The sequence below is a fragment of the Myripristis murdjan genome, chromosome 14, assembly GCF_902150065.1.
Source record: "Myripristis murdjan chromosome 14, fMyrMur1.1, whole genome shotgun sequence".
In the NCBI taxonomy this organism is placed as follows: Eukaryota; Metazoa; Chordata; class Actinopteri; order Holocentriformes; family Holocentridae; genus Myripristis; species Myripristis murdjan.
In genome coordinates, this window is record NC_043993.1 from 5960940 (window position 1) to 5982338 (window position 21399).

General features: G+C 40.2%; 1 protein-coding gene across 2 annotated transcripts in view; it reads left to right on the top strand.

The window, feature by feature from the left end:
- Positions 1 to 21399, top strand: part of larp1 (La ribonucleoprotein 1, translational regulator) — a 62989-nt gene that overhangs the window by 19397 nt on the left and 22193 nt on the right. For both annotated transcript variants that reach the window (XM_030068389.1, XM_030068390.1), the window contains exons 2-6: positions 4393 to 4457; positions 7327 to 7392; positions 13834 to 13905; positions 18155 to 18305; positions 20698 to 20832. In XM_030068389.1, coding sequence (XP_029924249.1) covers positions 4393 to 4457; positions 7327 to 7392; positions 13834 to 13905; positions 18155 to 18305; positions 20698 to 20832 — 489 coding nt within the window. The remainder of the gene's footprint in view (positions 1 to 4392; positions 4458 to 7326; positions 7393 to 13833; positions 13906 to 18154; positions 18306 to 20697; positions 20833 to 21399) is intronic.

The following is a 21399-nucleotide window of genomic DNA, read 5'->3' on the forward strand; positions in this document are numbered from 1 at the left end:
ACTAAAGTCTCATTTCCCTGATTTTAGACGCTTCATTTAGTAGCTGTAGTAGACTAAACAGTTTCCTTAAGCTGAGTTTCTGATGGTGTTGTCAAGTGATGCAGCCTCATTCAAAGTGGATAGATGACTGACTTTGATTACTCCCTTCAAGCAGTTTCGTCCAAATGGGATCTCATGCATAGTTGTGCTAACAGGTCTGAACAGGAGGCTGAAATCTGTTTCCAGGGCAAGTTACTCGTGAGAAATAGCTTGCCCAGTGTTGGACGATTGCTGATCATGGTCAAAAACCCAAGGCTAGCTATCTGTGCTTTTGTATTTTATTTCTATTTTATTTATTTACTTTAATTATGGGAATGTTCTGTCATTGCAACTAAACCTTCTAGTTTAGTTTCCTCTGTAATTTGTTGAATGGGTATCAGAAGGGCAAATTCAGATCTGTCAGTCAGATGTTTATCTCCTCTGCACCCAGACACAGTTAAATTTTAGTTACACCGCTTAGGAAAACCTGCTCACAATTTCTGCTGATCTAATAGTATCTACTTGGGCAAAAGAAGCAAAAGGTTTGTTGTGAAGTTTTAACCTTACACCTTAACTGTGAATTTTCCTCGGTCTCCATCACACATGCATAGCTTTGCACTTTTACAAAGTTTACAAAGCAGAATTTTTACTTTGAACTTTTCACTCGTGGCCATGCAGTTGATGATCTAAGTTTGTGTGGAACGTAGGATCATTGTGATGGGTTTGGGCATCCTCACAACATTCTGGGCTCAGGTTGCACAATCATTGTTGTTTCTCCCGTACTTCATGTTACTTTATACTGTATACTACTAAATAGAGAAGAAAAGATCCCGGAAATCATCTTTCATAAAGCTATTGGAGTGGCTTGATGACACAAATGATACAACCGTGAAAGCATGCCCTTTCTTTTGAAAGTGACTTAGAGAGAGGCTAAAGATCCAACATTGGTGAGTCCAGTTTTCTCGGGACAGAGCGCCCACTTGCTGCTGTTTTGGAAGTGATTTTTGGTCAGCACTTCCGGTATGCTGCATTTCCGTCAGTTGACTGTACCTGACACCAGAATTTCAATCAGGCAATGTACAACAGGTAATGTAAAACAACTCTGCATTCTTGCTCTGGGTAAAGCAGCTGATTTTCAGTCAAAGACAATGCTGCTTTTGGCCTTAGCTTTCGTTACATTGTGGTTGTAAAGTCAGTCAGTCTGGAAAAGTGACCTCCACTTGATCTCAGTTTTCATTTTATGTTCTTGCTTAAAGGATTGTGATACTGTAAGTACGCACAACTTGCTGTACACTGATATTACACACGGCCACTAATCTCTCTCTTTAACCCCCGTTCTTTCACTGGATTCCTCAGCAGGCCTGGGAAAGTATGGAAGATGAATGCTTATATTTCTGGAAAAATGATGGGCCTAAAAACGTTGCCCTGATACACAACTTGACATTTAATGTAGATGTTGACCAAATGGCATTTCACAAATTGTAATACTGTCATGACAAATAATCTTCTGCTGATATTCTGCTCATGTGACCTGCCTCACAGTCAACTTGCCCAGCCCTTGCCAAAACAAATTATTTTGAACACCAACAAAATCTTAAAACCGAGGTCTTAAGTTCAGGTATGAATACAGTGTTGAATTTTCCAGTGAAAAACACACATGAAATATGTATATACAGTCTCTCTGGGTTTCCTCTACCAAACAAAGCCTGGTCATTAGAAAGCAACTGAACTAACTAGTCATGCTTACAAAACCTTTGCACAGAGTGACATGGCAGAATGTAGATTATGGCCTGTCACATTTTTTTTTCCAGTGTCAAGGAGGGTGAATAATTGTACCACCACATAAGCTGATGAAGAAACTCTGATGTATGAGCACAGCGCAGACATGCTCTGCTACAGATTTACAGTTAGACTCCATTTTACATGTGTGTGTTACTGGTCAAATGCAGTAAGTAGAGAATTGTCTGATTGATATTGGTGCAAAGAGGCTCAACAGCCCATATACTTTCACAGTACATACTGATATTCAGCTAAGAACGGCTATACAAGAACTAATATGGATATTAAACTAAACATATCAGAACACAGTTTTCATTCATGGTTCAGCATTTATTTGATTTTGTCCTATTTCATCCGCATCTCAAAGCAGTCCCTGTTCGTGATCCCTGATGTTCCTGTATGCATTCATTGTATTGTACCGCTATGCATCATCATTTGTCAGCTTTTCTGAGAAAATGCTGTGCTTGTGTATGAATATATGAATGTGTCCATCTGTATTGAAGACCAAGCACACTACCAGTTGTGGAAAAAGTACTGAAATCCTACAGTATTGTAAAATGTTACAGTATTGATCCTTTCAGGTAGATTCAACTGCAGACATAGACTTTGGAGTATTCTGAAATGTAACAATGCATCATGTTTTATGAGTTAATTTTATGTTTGCATGTAGAAGTTTGTTCTGCAAAATAACTATTAGACAGTTACATGACCGCTTGCTTTGGGAAAAGATTAGCAGAAATGTGAAGTATATACATTTTGCAGATGTTAGGCCAAACATGCAGAATCATGGGTATGGTCCTTTAAGCAAATACAGTGGTCCCTCGTTAATCGCGGGAGTTACGTTCTAAAAATAACCCGCAATCCGCGAAGTAGTCAGCTTTATTTTTTACAATTATTACAGATGTTTTAAGGCTGTAAAACCCCTCACTACACACTTTATACACTTTTCTCAGACAGGCATTAGCATTTTCTCACTTTTCTCTCTTGTTTAAACACTCTCAAAGTTCAAACCTTTGTAGAAAAAAAAGTCCAGTAAAAAAAAAAAAAAAAAAAAAAAGCATGCAAAGTTGCACTAAAAAAAATCCGCGAAACTGCGAGGCCGGTGAACCGCGTTATAGCGAGGGACAACTGTACTACTTGTCTACTTTGATACTTCGCACCTCTGCACATTACTGGTCCTTGATGGCAGAGTTTGCTGTCCCCTCTTTCTTACTCACTCTGTATCTCTGGCTTTGTATGTCAACATGATGGCACCTTAAGGGGATTACTCAGATTTTCTCATGGTGTCAATGGCTTGGCGAAGGCACCCTGAGCCCGTTTAGCTCTTTGTTATCACTGTGTCCTATGTTGCTGCCATCCCAAGATGGAAAGGGGGCAAGATTCCCGACCTGTGGCGGCCAGCCAGGTCTGCGTGATATCTTGAGCCTTGCTGGTCTGCTGGCATCGTTGTGCATATTCATGACCAGGTGCACACCTATAGCTACATGGTGCTTTCTTTAGGGACAGATTGGAAAAGCACCTCTACATAATCAATCATATTCATTAATGGACTTACATGTAAATAAGTGATTGTGCAGTTCTGAGCTGCATATGTTCCCAAAAGTCCTACTTCCTGCCAGATCTCTCTCTTACATGCTCGTTTGGTCTTTAGCCTTTTTGCAGCCTCCAGACTGATTACTTTCTCTTGATGAGACTATTGGCAATGAATGTCTGTTGGCTGCTGTGGTGTGTGTGTGTGTGTGTGTGTGTGTGTGTGTGTGTGTGTGTGTGTGTGTGTGTGCGTGCGTGCGTGCGTGCGTGTGCGTGCGTGTGCGTGTGTGTGTGTGCGTGTGTGCGTGCGTGTGCGTGTGTGTGTGCGCGTGCGTGTGCGTGCGCGTGCGTGCGCGTGCGTGTGTGTGTTTGAGTGTTCACCCTGGAGATTTTCAACAGTTTCTTTTTGTCTCTTTGCCAGTGACATTCAGCACACTCATTGGCTTTAGTAAAACAAAACTTGCAGTTTTGCTTTCCTTGTACTGAGCCAGTGTGCAGCACTTATGGTTTGATGTTTGATTGATTTGCATGTTTGTTTGAGTCGGTCTGGTGAAATAATCCTTGCTATTGTACCCAGTTCTAACTATGACTTGGCAGAATACTGATGTTATTGGTTCCTTGTTGCTGCTGGCCGTTATTTAGGCCAGGCTTTAGCTGGTTTTATTTGCAAATGATGCCACAGGAGAATATTAAGTAAAGGAGACCTGGAGAGGGAAAAGTGCTGGATGAGAGCCAAAGGAGCCCAAATGGCTTATTGAGTGCCTGCCCCCCCCAGATAGAAAAGACAAATAATGAAAAAGCAAATGAAAGCAATAGAAACAACACCCGGATGAAGTTTAGATAAAGAAATGAGTATGTTAGAAGGCAAGTGCCAAAGCCAAGAACCAAAATGAAGAGGCAAAGAAGCTGCGTTTCATATGTTCTCTCCCTTTACTTTTGTCTTGTTGATCTGTGTTTTGTTTTTTTTGCTCATTTCAATTAATCATTATTTTTCTCCCAGTTTCTTGTACATTTGTGTTCATGAATTCAAAGCCTGTTGTAATGTCCATTTTTATGTTTCCACAGAGTCTTCTGGCCCTGCCAAGGTCGTGAGAGCGGGGAACCCACCGAGAGCCAGACGCGGAGGAAAGGTAATGTACTTTGTGTGTGTGTGCATGTTTTCATCTGCCTTGTCCAACTATTGACCACTTTGAAAGTGTTTGTATGTATGTACCTGTATGTGCGATATGGCCAAAAAGGTGTTTGTTTGTTTTTTAACCCATTGACTCACACTGATAGTCATTGCTACATTTGAACAATATTCTGCTTGATACTAAAGCCTTAGGAATCAGGAAAAAAATCAATAGGACATGAACTGCTACAGTGTCACATCCAGATGCCTCAATTTTATACTTCTTCCTCCTGCTTGTTTGTAGAATAGTGACACCAAAAACTCCCAACACTGTATGAAACTTCAACTTCCTGCTACAGCCAAACACATAATTTAAATTTGCTGTTTGCATTCACACAAAGGAAGTTTTTGTTTCTTATAAGTCATTTCACACAATTGCTTGAAGCTTAGTTTGGCCACTGCTTGAAGAGATGAATGAAGCTTGCATGATACTGCAAACTCATACTTGCTTTGTGCTGTTTTGGAAAGATACCTTTTCACATGTTGGAAGACGTTTTCCCATCATAATTAGCATAAGACTATGTGGTTTGTTAGGCCTGACATAGCTAAACCATTGCAATGTGACGGAGGCTGGGTGACCGATTGTCACCAGTGTCTTCACCTGTAGCAGCTGCCCTCCTGTTCTTGCTGACCCTGCTGCTTTCCCCCTCTGACCTGCTCATTTTTACGTCTTGTTAATCTAGATCCACTTATCACCACTTAGTGCATTATCTTCTTCAGTAACTCGTGGACACTTTGTCATGCTGCTGTTGTGAGGGGATGTGTGCCTCAGCAGTGTGCAAGCTTGTTTTTGCCATCTGATTGGCTGTTGGGGTTCAGCTTGTCTGCCCCCTAAAGCATATGTTTAGCTCTGTGATTGGCTGTAGTTGTTTGTCTGTGGGCCAACCTGTTTTAGTTGCACATTTGAGCTGAAAGTTTTGGAATAGACTGAAAAAAAAAAATGGTTACATTTAATCAAAAATAAGTTTTGTGCTCTTAATGTCGCAGATTTTTCTGTGACAGTTATTGAAATAGTTTAAAATCACCCAACTGAAATATGCACATCTTTGTCACTTTTGGGTGTGCACCTAAATATGCATGTGAATTTAAAACAGATTCAGGACACTAATGACCTAATGCCACGTGCAAAATATTAAAGCCTTTTCAGCTATGTCTCCCTTTAATCTCTGAAATTAATAATGGATCGATTGTGTCACGATTCATCTGTTCAGTCGCTTTTAAGAAGAAGTTGGGCCTAACACTTTGAACATGCAGGATGTGTGTAACAACTAGTGTGTGACCATGTACATTTGTGTAAGAACACATTTGCATGCAGGGCTTTTGGCTGAGTCATGGATCTCAACAGTTCATCACTAATCTAAAGTTTGCCCTTCTTTCAGTTCAGTTGTCACAGGATTTTGATCTATCTGCAGGTTTAAAATGGATGAACTGAGCCAAACACAGAGCTTCACAATTGCTGTGCTCAGCTTTTGTCAGGATCCTTACTATATTCAAATACTGTGGGCATTCTGGATGGAGTAAAATGTTTTACTGCTGCTTAAAAACCAGCATGTAATAATTATAAATTATGCAAACTAGCATTAAAGAACAAAAATGGTGCAACCCAATTAACACAAAAAAATGTTTGGCTTGACAGCTCATTGTTGGTATTGGGCTGTGTGCTTCTGCGCACTGATGTTTATCTGCCGTGCCTCAAGCTGTGTGTAGAAAGGCTCAGTATGCTTCCTGTAATGCAAATGAGAGTTCTTGGTAAGCCAATGGCAGGCCAGATAAGGCAAACAAACTCTCCCTGAAGCATTTCATTCACAACTTTCAACCTTTTATGGCAGATAATTGACCGTAGTACTCCAGGTATGGGACCACACCTTGGTGCAATGAGATGGCAAGAAACTTTAATGATTCCCTTGGGTAACATGCATTGTTGCAGCAGCACAATCAAAGTCACAGATCAACCAGTAAAGACTAAACGTTGTTAGACATATAAAAAAGAAAACATCAGTGTGTTGATAGCTATACATTTAATGCAGGTAAATCACTAAATGAAAGTGAAACCGAAAAGTATTTTCCTTGGCCTGCTACCAATAATTTTACAGGTACTTGGTACAAACCTGTTTGTAATTGCCCTATTCACACATTCCTGTTCAAGGGCGTTCCTTTACGATGTGTGCAAATGTATGAGCAAATGTGCATTATTTACTGTCCACATACACACTCGTAGATTGGTGTAAAACATAAACAGATTGTGTTTGTGCATAAGCCATAAAAAATGTTCTTTGAAATGTATACTGTCTTAAGAATCCTGTTGACAGTACAAACGGAGCAACTTGCTGTAGTTGTTGTCCTTTTGGTTTTCTAGCCCCTGATATCACGGCTCTCTTTGCAAAATGCCTAAGGCTGCTTTTCCCTGACCCCAGTAAGTGAAAATTTGCTACCAGATGGCAGGCAACAATATTTGTAATCTGGAGAAACACATGCCCTGGCTTCCTAGATATGATACCCATTTGAGGCTGTGCTTTAGCACATAGTAAAACCCAAGGAGAAGACACTCTTTTCATAGAAAAACAAAATTAAAACCTTCAGTTTCATTTGCTGAAATAATACAGGCTTTACGGGAGGCCTGTGTCTTTTCATCTGCTTACTGAACTTACAGGTTGTAGTTGTCTTCGCTTTGACCTTAGAATACCTTCACTTTCTGATTTGATCTTAAGGACACTCCCCGTCCTCTGTAGAAAGCCACTGTATGGGGTATGTTATCACCTAAGCCTCTCCACATGCCTTCTAGAAACTGGATTAATCTGTTTTTGTTTGCTTTTTGATTTGTTGTTCAGGTTGGAGATTTTGGAGATGCCAACAACTGGCCCACACCAGGGGAGATCGCTACTAAGGACATGCAGGTGGGTCTTGTTTTTTTCATTTTTTTCCCCAGTTATTTAAGGTCAGTATGAAAACCAGGTGGAGTCACGGGTTGGTAGACGGGTAGAGAGACAAGAGTTTCCTGGGTTTTTTCTTGGCACCAGCAAGGGGGTGTTGGCTTGTATCTGGTGTCTATAACTCTGCCACAGTGCCCTTTAGCAAGTCACTGACCCCAGACAGCTCCATAAACCTGACCACTTTACCTTGTGTAAATTGTGTTGAGAAACCCCTTTTACATACTGAAAGCTCTATTTTCCCACATTTCTTTTCCACAATTCTTTGCAGTGGGTATTAACACTGTTTATTTTTCTGTAGGAGAACAACAGTGCATTTAGACTGCAGAAAGACAATATGATCATGCCCATAAAGCCATACACGTGGCTTTTATATGTTGTCACCCTGTGATAAGGAATGTTTTGGAGATGATCAACTGATTTAATTGATGACTTTCAGTGTATTGTCAGCCAGGACTGAACTTCTTTATACATCAGCAGCAGCTCCATTTTTACAGCACATAGAGAAGAAGACACACCAACTGAAAGTGCTGCAACTTGTCGTTTTTAAATGAAGGCAACACTGATGCCAAAATCATCCAGTTATTTTCTCCGGTACACAAACTCTTGGCATACTGCATGTTGATTAAGAGACAGCACAAACTATTTCTCAAAAGTGATCAAACTCACAGCACTCTAAAAGCTAAAATGATAAGCACTCTTGAATTGTTCTGTATCTTGCTGGGTGTGACAGTTTATTGTAGCAGTTTGGTGAAATTTACATGAACTATAATGAAATTCCTGGGCTCTATTTAGTTTTTCCTGGGGAGTGAATGTGGTGGGTGACTACCAACAGCTAATAAGTGCTAGCCAGTTAATGCGGTTGTTCCAAAATTATACTAGCTGCATTGGCTATATCAAATGAATAATATTTTGTTTTTGAATTTAATTTCCAGGCTATATATTATTTTAACACTAACATTTGTATTACTAAAAACGTGGAGCATGCTAGTGGCCCAGCGTCACTCAGCGTAGTTTATGGTCAAGTGTTGGCTTGGATCACCAGCATGAACAATGTACCACACACGTGGCAGACTGTTCACGGTGATGGTTTTAGTGTCTTTGTTCTTGTTACGGAAGAGCTGAGTTGATCAGGACAATCTCACAAAAACTAGGTATAGTCTTTCAATAAGTGTTCATGGTCTGGTGGTTAGAGAGACGTGCTCTTAATTCATAAAGTTACTGGGGGGAAAATTAGCAAGAGGACATCTGGTGATAAAGGGAGACTAAATCAAAGCTCTTGCAGACTGCACAAGGAAGAGATTGGGACTAATGTTCAAACTTTACCCTTGTATTATAATCATAATCATAATCATAATGATATTTTATTGCCCTTGATAAGTTTCTGATCCAGCTCACACACCTTGGTGGATCTGCAGAGATGTGACAGAGCTTGTCTCTCCCTCTCGTATCATGGCTGTAATCAAATACAGCTGGAAAAATATCAGGAAGTTATTTTTATGTAGCCGACAACTCGGACTCTGTAATGTTTATCCTGAATGGAATACCTTATCATCGGAGAGACAGGCCAGCTTGTTCAGCTACCTTCTGTCACCAAGCAGTACTGTCTCTGGACATGTGGGGGCCCTAGGTTTAAAAAAAGAAAAGGAAAAAAAGGTCCCTGCATTGTGCCATGAATAGATCAATGTAGGTCCAAAGGATGAACACTCTAAAAGGTTTCATTTCACCTCTGAACAAAATTTATTTTATTTCATTTTATTTTTATTTTTATTTATTTCAGATTTTCTTGTGTTTTTTTTTTTTTTGACTAATTTTCTTGTTTTTTATTACTGAATTTTTGCTGATTTTCTGATTGTTTTTCTGTATTTTTTTACCAGTGTGTTTTCTAATTTCCTAATTATCTTTTTCCCCATGTTTTTTGAAAGAAAAAGAAAACTTACCAGAACATTAGTAAAAAAAAAAAAAAATAGCAGTGGGGAAAAAATAGCCAAAAAAAAAACAAACTGAAAAATTCCTTAAACAATTGCAAGAAAACTGTATTTATAATTAGCAAAATTATATATTTAAATGCCAGATCAGAGATACTCGGTCAGATTTCTTCTGTTGAACTCGGAGCCTGCTGGACCCTCACACGCCTTTCAGAAGCATGTAAATGAACTTTCAGAAAAAATCTGATTGGTTGTGGGAGCCCTGTATTGAGTAAAGTGGGGCCCCAGGTGCTGATCTGCCTAGTGGGCCCGACAGTCTGATCCAGATTGACAACAGATGCCCGAGGACACTAAACACCTCAGTTAGAAGTCCTAGTTTTCATCAGCCAGTCAGACAGACCAGTTTTTCTTGATATATTAGGGCAAAAAGAAAGGATCAAGCCCTTTCTGTCTTTCAGAATTGTCATAATTGTGTCACAACCCTGACCAAGAGGCAGGGATAGCAGATGTGAATTCCAGAATTTAAATTTAATTAAGTTCAATTAATTTTCATCGGTTTAATTCCTCATCAATCAGGAATTCAGTTTTAGAGTGGAGTGATTATGAAGAGGAGGCTCAGCTCGCTCCCTGCCTGACTTTGCAGTGGATGAAGTGTTGTGTGCTACAATAGGTATTTTAGTGGTTGTGGGTGTAATTACACAGTGCACAACAGCTACACAGCACGCCCAGACAGAGTAGTTCACTTCTGGAGCTGCTGGCTCGTCTTTGTGTCCTTAGCGTTGCTTTTTCTTTTTTTAGGATTAGGTCTAGTCCAGGCTCACCACCTTGGCAGGACGTCTTGGATACTGCTGAGACTAAACAAAGATGGCCGACCTCACAACAGGGATCTGAGGAGTTAAAAACAAAACAACAAAAATCTGGAGCATTTCTTATTTTTTGTAAAGGCGGTGTGAACATTGAAATGTCAGGCGTCACCCACTGGAGGAAAAAGGCTAGAGAAATGTACATGTTGTTTTTATTCAGCATTCACAATGAACATGCTTAGACATTAAGTCTTCATTAGCATACCAGGCTAATAGGATCAGAAAAAAAGCATCAGCACAACATTGGTTAGGCTCCAGACATCTGCTACTCAAGAGAAGAACCAAAACACATAGCTTGCAAAGCTGTACACAATATGAAAGAAACATCCAGCTCAAACAAAACTCACATGAATGTCTTTAGCGCAGCGGATGGCTTTACAGGAGGTCAGAAGGTATGATGGCATAGGATGTTTCAGATTCAAGCTCATTGTTTTCTCCATGGATTGATGTTTTTTTTCATATATTTTGTAAAATGTCCAAAATAATGACAAATGCCCATCACAAGTTACCAAAACCTAAAGTGATGTCTTAAAATTGCTTACCTAGTCTGTCCAGCAGTCAAAAACCCTTAAAATCTTCCTTTTATAACGATCTGAAACAGAGAAAAGCTGGACAATGCAAGCTTTTTGAGGCTGTGACCAGAAGATCTTTGATACTTAGTAAAATGAATATCAAGCTTATCATTTCAACGCTATACAGAAACAGCTTGGTTAGGGTATCTGTGCTGTAATTTTTCTTTTCAAATTACAGTCATGACAGATTCACATGGGATTAAAATAATGTTAATCTGTGCATTTTTTTTTTTTTTTTTTTTTTTTTTCCAAATCGTCAAACTTCCTCAGGTGATATCAGACCACTGTGAATAAGTCTTAAGAGATTTTTGGTGCCTTAGCAATTCCTGCCTGGTTCTCTGAGACAGTAAACCTCCCCCAGTGTCTCTGGAGACCAGTCACATCCAGCACACACAGACACGTACTGTAGATTTGTAGATTTGCACCCTTGAACTCCCACTACCATCTCACACAAGCTTGTCGACGACCTGGGCTCGCTTGGCTCAGGTGTCAATTGAACCACCAGCTATGCACCCAGCATGCCGTCTCCTCCCCTTATCCTCTCGTCACCCAGAGACGTCGGTCAGATCTCCACCACCGCCCCGCAGCGGATACGTCTCATTTGTGTCCTCTTACAGTAACAGCAGTGGGTCATCAGCCCCTTGCCTCAGGGTTGAGGCAGGTGGCTAGTTTCTATTTCGGCACCCCTGGGACTTGGGTGGATGATAGCGTGTCACTGGCAGAGTGACCCGTGTAACCCCACTATTTTAGACTGCCAGGTTTAAGCGAACATGCAAGAGTGCGCGTGTTCCCGTGGTTCTGCCAAGAAGCCCAGGGAGGAAAATGTGGGTCACGTCATCAGAGCCAGGAATAACCAATGGGGCTGGTAGCAGGAGCTGAGGGAGGGAGACGGGGCCAAAGCCCGGGAAGGGATGTCCTTTTAGGGGTCCCCCATGCTAAAAGCACCCCTGGATCTGTTCTGCTGCTATTCTTAGGCTGTTGGAGTATGCCGTCCGCCACGTAACCTTTACAGCAATAAATCAGTCACTTAATTCCACAAATTATGCACACTGGGATTTGGATACTGGAATTTAATCCTGGGACATTTTTTTGTGTGTGTGATAGCAGGGTTTTGCATTTTTTAGCCGTAAAGTATGGCGCTGTAGTAATGGTGAAGTTAAATTTGAGATTTTGTTGCAATAAATGGTCCTGTTGCCTGGATTTTACAGGTTTGCTGCAAATAAGTACTTTGAGTCTGTCTTAAAATTGAATTGGTATTGTTTTTCCTTTTCAGAATTATCTCCCTGTGATGATTTGATGGTCTTCTATTTGTAGCTCATTGATGAATTTTTGTGCACAAAGTGAAGCAGATGAGTTTCATGTCCACACGGCAGCGTTCATCACTCACCCCTAACAAATACCCCTTGGGATATTCGTTAGGGGTGAGTGATAGTGGTACTTGTTGGGGTATTTGTTAACAAATACCCCTTGGAGTATTTGTTAATAGAATTCTTTACATGGGGTATTTTCAAGAGGGTATTTTCTGTACTCCCTAGGGGGTGGATGTGTGTTCTCAGTGTAGTTCTCACTTCCTGATGCAGTCTTGTACTGCAGCTGTAGCCGTTGCAGAAGCCCCTCCATCTTTGTATCTGTATTGGCAGTGTTAAATTTTTCTGACTGTCTGGTTTTAGAGGTGAAGCAGCAGCCGTGTAGCAACAGTGTCATCGAGGTGGGACCCCTGTAAAGATGTGATCAGTACCTTCCTGTGGCGGATGGTGACACGTTGGCAGAATGAATCAGCATTCCTCTGATCTCACTTTCATTGCTGACATTTTTTCAGCCGTTATGCCACATGCCATTGTTGATTAAGAACACACTCTCTACCAGTCACACCTGGACTTTTAACACATTTTTCTACAAAGTGGTTATTTCTCTCTTCATCATTTCAATCATCTCTGTCCTCTCTTTAAAAAAAAAAAAATCAACCATTGTTTCCATCCATACAGTTTCCAAAAGAAAGAAAAAAAAACAAATAAATCAGCTGCCTTGATGTAATGACACACCATTAGCCATTTAGATGATATGAGATGTACTTTATTATTCTCAGAGGGGAAATCAGTCGACTGTGAAAACAGCAGATGCTTTTTACCCATCCACAGCTTGGGGAGTATCCACTTGGTGTTTTCAGTGTGTTGGATGGCAACAGGAAGAGGCATATTGCCCTAATGTTGTAGGAGCAGAACAATAAACCACAGAGGAGGTTTTAAAGGGACAGTAACTAAAAAATTTCCTGCCCCATGGCACAAAATGACAATATAACTGTTGGGATTTGATGGGCCTGTCAATATTGATTACTTGGCATCAGTTGCTGAGCTTTCTGCCTGTAAAACTCTTTCTGATAGTCTGAATTCAGTGTGTAATTGCAATCTGTGGAAATTTCCCCACACATTGGAATTTCAAGATACCCCACTTACATTTTTTCTGCTCAGCAGTGGAGCAAGGTTGGGCAATATTGTAGTGTTGTGCCACTAGTAATTCCACCAATGATGCATTCAACTTCTCACAGATCCCGCATATATTCATGCATTCACACAGCATCAGAGGAAGATGGGGTTTTGAGCGAGCGATCAGCATTGCATGATTCTCCAGCTTCAAAAACAAAAAAGCTTTGCCCTAAACCAAATGACAAAATAGATGGGCTAATTATTACAAGGTTTTGCATGATGATATACTACCTCTTCTCTGGATGTTTCTAGTGGATGGCTAGCTTGCCTCTTTTTTAAAAAATGTAATTGTATTACTTGTGTCAATTTTAAGTGTTGGGGCTGGGAGGGTTTGGGGGGTGTTGTATCAGAGTCTTGATAAAGAGGTTGATAAAGGTAATAGATTTCTTACTGTCCCTTAAAATGCATCATATGGGCACTATTTGTGTGCTTTTGTGTATACACTATACATATATACTCATGTGTATATATATATATATGATTGTTTATGTGTGAATGTGTGTGCACATCTCCATCCATCTCATTGCCTTCTTCTAAACTGCCCTTCCCTCCCTCTGTTCAGATCGAGGTAGTGACACGGACCGTGTCCTGCCCGGCGACTGTCAGGCAGGTCAGAGACTCTCGGAGATTTGCCGTAAGTTTAACCTGCAGCCAACAAAACCTGCAAGCCTGCCTACCTGTGGATTTTAATCAAGTCACTGTGGTGTATCTGAAAGCTCATATTGCCTTCTATTTGTGTTGAGTCCAGTAAGGTGCAATATTCTGAAGTTTAATACAACACAAAGCACAGGGAAATTAAAAAAAAAAAAAAAAAAAAAAAGTATTGTCACAGTACAAGACTTCTGAAAAAAATAAAAAGTTTTGTATCTCGTAATCTGATACTGCTATGATACCACAGCAAACAAGAAAAAAAAAAAAAAAAACATTAAGCAGCATTCATGTAGATGCTTTGCTAAATTACTTGGTTAAGAACTTTTTGACAGGATTTTGAAGGCTCTTTAAACACTATTTCCATATTTTGCTCCTGCTCCCACTTTTATCAACCAGTTTAGTTGGCCCGGTATTTAGTTTCAAGAAATGGACTGTTTGACCCTTCTGCCATTTTCAGATGTTTGGCTCCATCAGCAGCTGTCAAGAGCCAGCCTGTAACTCTGTCTGTTCAAATCCTTCCACTTCTTTTGACTATTGCATTCCACATGCCAGTGGTGTGTATGTATGTGCCCTGTGGAATGGAAGCGACAGTGAAATTCGTATTCAGGCTGCAGAACACATTTGCAGAAAGTAGGGATGAGATGTTATATTGAAATTAAACATATTGCAATGCAAGAATGATGACAGTATGTGTTGTGGAGCATAAAAAAGGAGTGTCATTTACATTTAGCTACATTTTATTCTGCTGCATTATTCACAAATGAGACGACTCACCCCTTCAGAGGCCCTTTAATTTAATCAGATTTTTTTGCAATTCAAAATGACAACTTATTACTTTACTTTACTTATTAGCAAGCTAATACCATCGATTAAAATATTTGGGCCTCAGAAGTCAAATACAACTCTGCTTGGGCACGCGTTTTTTATGCATTGAGCTTGTTTTTTTAGTACATTACAGTTTGGATAAATCAAATCTTGAACCCCATATAGATCAAATCATATTGTGACAAAAGGATACTGTCCTGTCTGTAAGTGGCAGCAGAATCAAATTTTGTCTTAAACAGTGGTATCAAAGTAGTGTTGAAATTTTGGTTACTGTGACCACATTAGAAGCAAGAAGAAGCTTTCTGACACAGCTCATGTGATGGCAGGTGTAGAGTTAAGTGGATGCTGATGGTTACGAATAACATTGGGATTGAGTAAATCTGGTCCTAAATCAGCACTGAAGGGCAACGTGTGATGGCTGCAGATATGGAGGAATGGTGTGGATTTTTTTTTTTTTTTGGAATGGAATGAAATGAAATGGTTTGCTGGTTTGCTAGTTTTCAACCTTTGAATCAAAGCTGGATGATTGGTCTTCATTAACTTGATTTAGTCAATCAGGGAAGTCATTTTCTTTTGTCTTTTTTTTCTGGACACAATTGTCATACATTTCTAATGGTTTTCTGATTTCTAATAACTTTTCCTAATTTCCTACTTCCTAATTTTTCTCTCTCTCTCTCTTCTGATTGCATCCCAATTCTAAATGCTTAGCGCACTATACTAATTACTGACATCTTAAAATTCATGCATAACCATACCAAAAATAAGTAAGAATTTAGAGTTTGTACACTAAAACTTTTCAAGTTAGCATCTTCAGGTGGAGTAACCTGCTCTAGCTGTTCAACAGCAGGGGTTATAAACAGGGATTATGCACCGCTTATAAATTAACATTTACACAAAATAGTAAAGATATTAAATATTGTAGGTTCTACTGACAGTTTTATGTGGCTGTGGTTGGGAGAACCTCCATATCAACACTGGAAAACATGACAAGCCAATATCTGATATTTTATAGAGGCAACACTGGTGCAGTGTATTGTTAAACCAGTATATAGGTCTAACCCTACAAGCAACCAGGATTAAGGAGTGCAAGGGTTAAAGCTGCATACTAGTTATTAATACATTAGTTCATTCATTTATAACTTAGATCCCTTTCCATTAAATCTGAGGTGATTTCTCACAGTCTAATCACAGTAATTTTAAAGCTGTTATATTTCATGAAATTTCCCACACATTTGCACAGATATCAGATGTGTTGGCTTCAGCCACCTAAAAATGAGTGACAGTCTTTGTGGGCCCTAAAGCACAGGAGACTTTACTTGTGCCTCTCTTGTCTGACATTTATTGAAACTCCCTGTTGCCCAATGTGTGGAGATAACTGCAGTGCATGTGTGGGGCACATTTGCCATGTAGTAAGTGTGATTACATTAGGTTGTGATGAGATCCCTTGAAGCAAAAGCATGTTGAGGAGTGAGTGTGTTTGTATATGTGTGTGTGAACAGAAAGGTTTGGGAGATGAAACATGGCCTGCCTCTAGTGCTTTGCATGGTTCTTATGCAAACCCCCTTCGGAGTGTCAAACTTTGCAGATATGTGTGCTGCTGATAGCTGAGCTGCTATAACACAGTGCCGGCTGAATTCTGTTTGATTTGAATAAACTCAGTATCGGCTCTGTGAACAAAGATAAGCAAAAAGGCAGTGCACCATGTACGGTGAACTCCCCCGTGTCCGTTATTGTGTGTTAGCTTAGCCTTGGGGCTCAGCTGGAAGGGACTGATACCATTCCTGTTGCTCTGCTCCACTAAGACATTATAATGAGTCTGAACCAAAGAAAAGCTTAATGGAAATACCAAGCCACCTGCAAAATCTAGATTGTTGTGTCACTTACTTTAGCCTGCAGGATGTTGCATCTACAGCTTAAACCTGACATGAAACGTGGTCATCAAAGTTTGATGCTGGTCAAACCTACACAATGTGGACAACTTTAACTAGCTGTTATTCACAATTGCATTAGACCTGATGTAGCCAGCCATGGTGCTTTGTCTGAATATATCGAGTATATTACACAGTTCAGCTATCTAGGAAGACACCTTGTTAATCTCCCCCAACAATACCATTTTTGAATACTAAGCACCAAATATTTGCAGTTATAACGTGTGTCAGTGGAACTTGTACGTGACTGTATGTAATGCATGTTCTAATGTTCTGCAAACTAGGCTGCAGGGTGTACAGAATTTTTTTTGTGTGTTTTATGTTCACTTCAAGTAGGAATTGCAGTCATTAAACTAAAAAATGTTGGCCAGTACTGAATGCTGATTATATTTTGGTTGAATGTATAGGTTAGTATATACAAAGCAGTCACCACTAACCAGGGGTTAACAAATATTATAATACCAATAAACTAAATTTCAAGTATTGGTCGATACTGAGAACAGGTACAGGTAGAGGAAATAGGTGTGTGTGTAATGCGTTTCCCACTAAACCTCTGTCTACTAGTAATTTGTGTGCCTCTAAGTTCATCCGAATCTGCTGGTATTGACAACTCACCTGGCCACAGCTGCCCATCATTATGGCTATGTTAATAAAATTCAAACCTACATCCATATGAAATGAATATGTTCCGTAATGCCAGGAGGGGTAAAGACTGGGGGAAAATGAGGTAATTCAGCCAAGAATGGTTTTCTGTATGGCACTTGATATTGTTGTTATTGTAATCTTTTCAGCCAACAGTTCTACTTAATTCACAGTTATTCAAAAGTTTGTTTTATTGACCCATTATCACCTGAACCATGTGTCGATAATATTTGCTCTTCTTCTGCTAATTCAATAGTGGGATATTATTAGCTACAATTTCCAGTGTTTTGGAATAAGTTTGGAGATCATAATTGATTTCGCTCTTGTGGAAGGAAAAAACTCCAGCTCCAATTTTGGTACAAACAGAAATCAGATGATAATGCTAATCCCATGCAAACAAAGCTGTGGGTAATTTCAGCCATAATTTGTTTTAAAAGTCTAGTTTCTTCTTTTTTCTTTTGAGAGACATGAGATTTCTATTTTCTATCTTCCAGTCATAAATAACAAGTAGCAGCATTCTATAGAGGAACGTTTTAAGTGTACTCTTGGCATGAACTTGAAATTGTGCTTTGCTGAATCAGAATGTCACAGAATGTAAAATCTCAAACTGCTGCAGTTATGTCCAGGGTTCTTGTGATTTCCACAAATTTAATAATCCTGTACAAATGCATGTCACACCACACAGTTCAGGGGGCTAATTCGTTAATTACTTGAGGTCCCCACATTTTGCTAATCCTTTGTGCATTAGGTTTAAGCCTCCTTTAATAAGCCCTGTTGTTTGTTTTATCTAACATGCCCTTTCTAAGTGCAGTCTGTTTATTTGAACTCCTTCTCCAGGCTCCTAAGAGGACGACAGCGAAGAAAGAGTCAAAGGAGAAGAGGGAGAGCAACGAGGAGAGCAAGGAGAACCTGAAGGCCAAGTCGGACGACTCTGGAGAGGAGAAGAACGGCGATGAGGACTCGCAGAAGAATGGGCAGAAGAAAAAAGGTGACTATCATTTTGTAACAGTTTTTGTATTATTCAGTTTGGTGTATCCCCTTGGAAATCAAAGCTGCAGTCATGCCATGTTTTGCTAGTTATGCTACACTGTACATGGTGGTAAGATGTAAATTATTTGGGTAGGAAAATTTTGATTTTTTTTTTTTTTTTTTTTTTTTTTTTTTAAAAGGGTGTTTTCCCCTCTGTTCTCTGAAGTGGCTCTCAATGAAGCTGATCAAACACGCATTCCAATTCATATCTTAGCAGCCAGAAACCAAATTTAACAGTGTGCTGCTACTGGTTCATCAAACTGTCTTTATTCGGTTTTCATTGAAAGGAAACTACTGTAGCTGGCCAGGAGGTTTCATTCTGCCTGTGGAAACAAAAAAAAATCCTGTACACTCAGAATGACCTCTGCATTGGCTTATTTGTCAGTCACCCAGCATAAAGACAGGAAAGAGCCACATTGCTCATGTGCAATCGTTCATCTAGAGGTGCAGTGTCACTTAATTCTAAGTGTGATGTCAGCCACTGATGTGGGAAGGGACTTTCTTGATCTTGTCATCCGGGTTTTCCCTGATCAGGATTTCCAGTGAGGGACGAGTCCAGATTTTTCTTGGGTATTTGTGTTATGAATGTTCAAAGAGAGACCTTGACTCTGTAACATAACTGTTTGATTGTTTTATTGTTTACATTGTGTAAATCAATTTTCAAATCACTTAAGAATGAAGTATATAGTAGAGATAGGTTTTAACATTTTCACTATTACATTGTGGATTATCGTAAAGGCATACAAGGCTCTCTTGAGTTTTAGTTTCACGTTTCATTGTTGTTCATTGTAAGCAGTTCCCCTTTAAATGTCGTGTAGGGCCCCATGTGGCTGGTGTTGGCACCGCTTTCAATAAGTAAAGCTAGCAAGCCACTTTAGGAGTATTTTAGATCGAAATGTGCAAAATATGTCTTCCCAGTTTCCGTGACAAACCCTTGGTGAAGAAATCGAACAGACTAAACTTTATAAAAGTCAACGTGATGACACTTGAGCTATGTTGTACAAGTAATCAGCAGCACCCAGAGACAGTTGGACAGATGATGAGAGGACAACACAGTGTGTGAGGCTTCAGCTGTTATTGAGGTGTTTGCCCTTAAAGTTGAACACAGCTTCCTTTTTCAACACGAGCCACCAGCAAATGATCCAAGTGGGAGGCCCTGATAGCTGGTAGCTGTTTTGGCAGCAATAATGGGTTTAAATTACATCAGCCGGCCAGCCGACCATGAACCCAGCCAACCAAGTCAACCAACAGGATTGCCCTCTGTTAAGGGGGAGGACTTCCTGCCATGTTCTGGTTCTACTTTTCCTTTTTCTCACTTTCATTCTCTCTTTCACTTTACCTCCCTTCTCCTGTGCTTGTTGTTCAGTCTCTCTCTCGCTCTCAGTCTTGCTCTCGCTCTCTCTCTCTTTCTCCCTCTCTCTCTTTCTCTCTGTCTCTCTCTGTCTCATTGTCTCTCTCTTCTCCTCCTCTCCATCCTTTTACCGACACAGTCAGCAGAAAGACATAGGGCCACGTCACTTTAAACTAGCAAATTCATCCCACTGTGTCCACTATCTGTCACACACACACACTCCCACACACACTCACTCACAGAAATTTGAGCCAGCAGACCTCTGGTGCAGCCTGCTGGCCAGCAGAGGAACTGCAGCTGACTGAGACCTGTTTTACGCATGGGGATTTAATCATCATCATCACAGGGTTTCATAAGGGAGTTGGACATTAACCCCAGGCAGCAGCCAAATACTGATAAAATCTGTCCAACATTTGGAGCTGCTTCTCTGTCCCAGAAATCCATTTGGCAGGTAAAAAGTGGTAAAAGTGATCAATGGATTTTGAAATCATCCGCCCACTGTGACCTCTGGTTGACAAAACTGTCTGATTATGTCAGTAGTAGTTGGAAAATGTAGGTGTACATATACTTGTGATTAATTATGAGGACCATTTGTGTGTCACTGTCATTGTCCTTTACTGTTCAGTTAATGTTCAAATCGGTGCGGATCCTATTGAATTGTTAATGAGCAGTTTATGTGACTAATTGCAGAACTTTGTCACAAAACAAACTTTTACATTAAGTGTATTGCCCATTTTATCCATGCTTTATTCATGCAAAGAAGGGCTGAATACCTACAAATAGCCTGTTACAAGCAACTGGACTTTCTGTGTAATCCTGAAGACATTTTGCAACTCATCCAGAATACTTCTTCAGTTCACTTCCTCGTTAGATCAGATCTCAACATCCTTGCATAGATGAGTGAAAACCTTCATCTACATCATGTCTAGACACATGATCAAATGAAGTCGTGTTTTTCCTCTCTGACCCCTGCTGCCTGTGCGTGTACCCTTCCTATTAGGCAACAAGCACAAGTGGGTTCCCCTGATGATCGAGGTGAAGTCTGAGGGTCCCAGGGAGCGCTCGGCCTCCAGGAACAACAGCCGGCAGAATGAAAACCCCCGCATGCCCCCCAACGCCAGGAACGACCTCAGAGGTAAGTAACAGCAACAGCAAGCATTGTTTTCACACATTTACCTCAGAATTACAAACTTGCCACTTTTCTCCGAGGTACCTCTCTGGTTTTGGACCGGTTACCAAGGCAGGAGACATCATGTTGGTGTTACATTTGACAGCTGTCATCATTACTGGTCAATACTGGTTCATTACTGATACCATGGCATTGACATATTGACATCTCAAAATAGTGTATAATATATACATACTAAATGGACTGATATGGACAGAGGGATGGAACATCCTGTTTACACTGACCACATGTGCTGTTGAAGTGATGAGTTTCTCATGTCTCTTCTCTGACTAAACACCAATGGAGAGAAGTTACACACCTCTGATCTCAGCATTGAAACAAAATACACAAACACCCACGCCCACTTACAAATTAGCATGATCATTCTTTGCTTTGCTTTGGCCCAAACCAAGAGTGCAGGTGTGTGACAGATCAGGCTTAAGTGACCACTGTCTACAGGGCACAAAGGATAGTGGGATATCCTACTCAGTGTAGCATACATCTCCTCTGCCTTCAAAACACAGCCAGACGGAG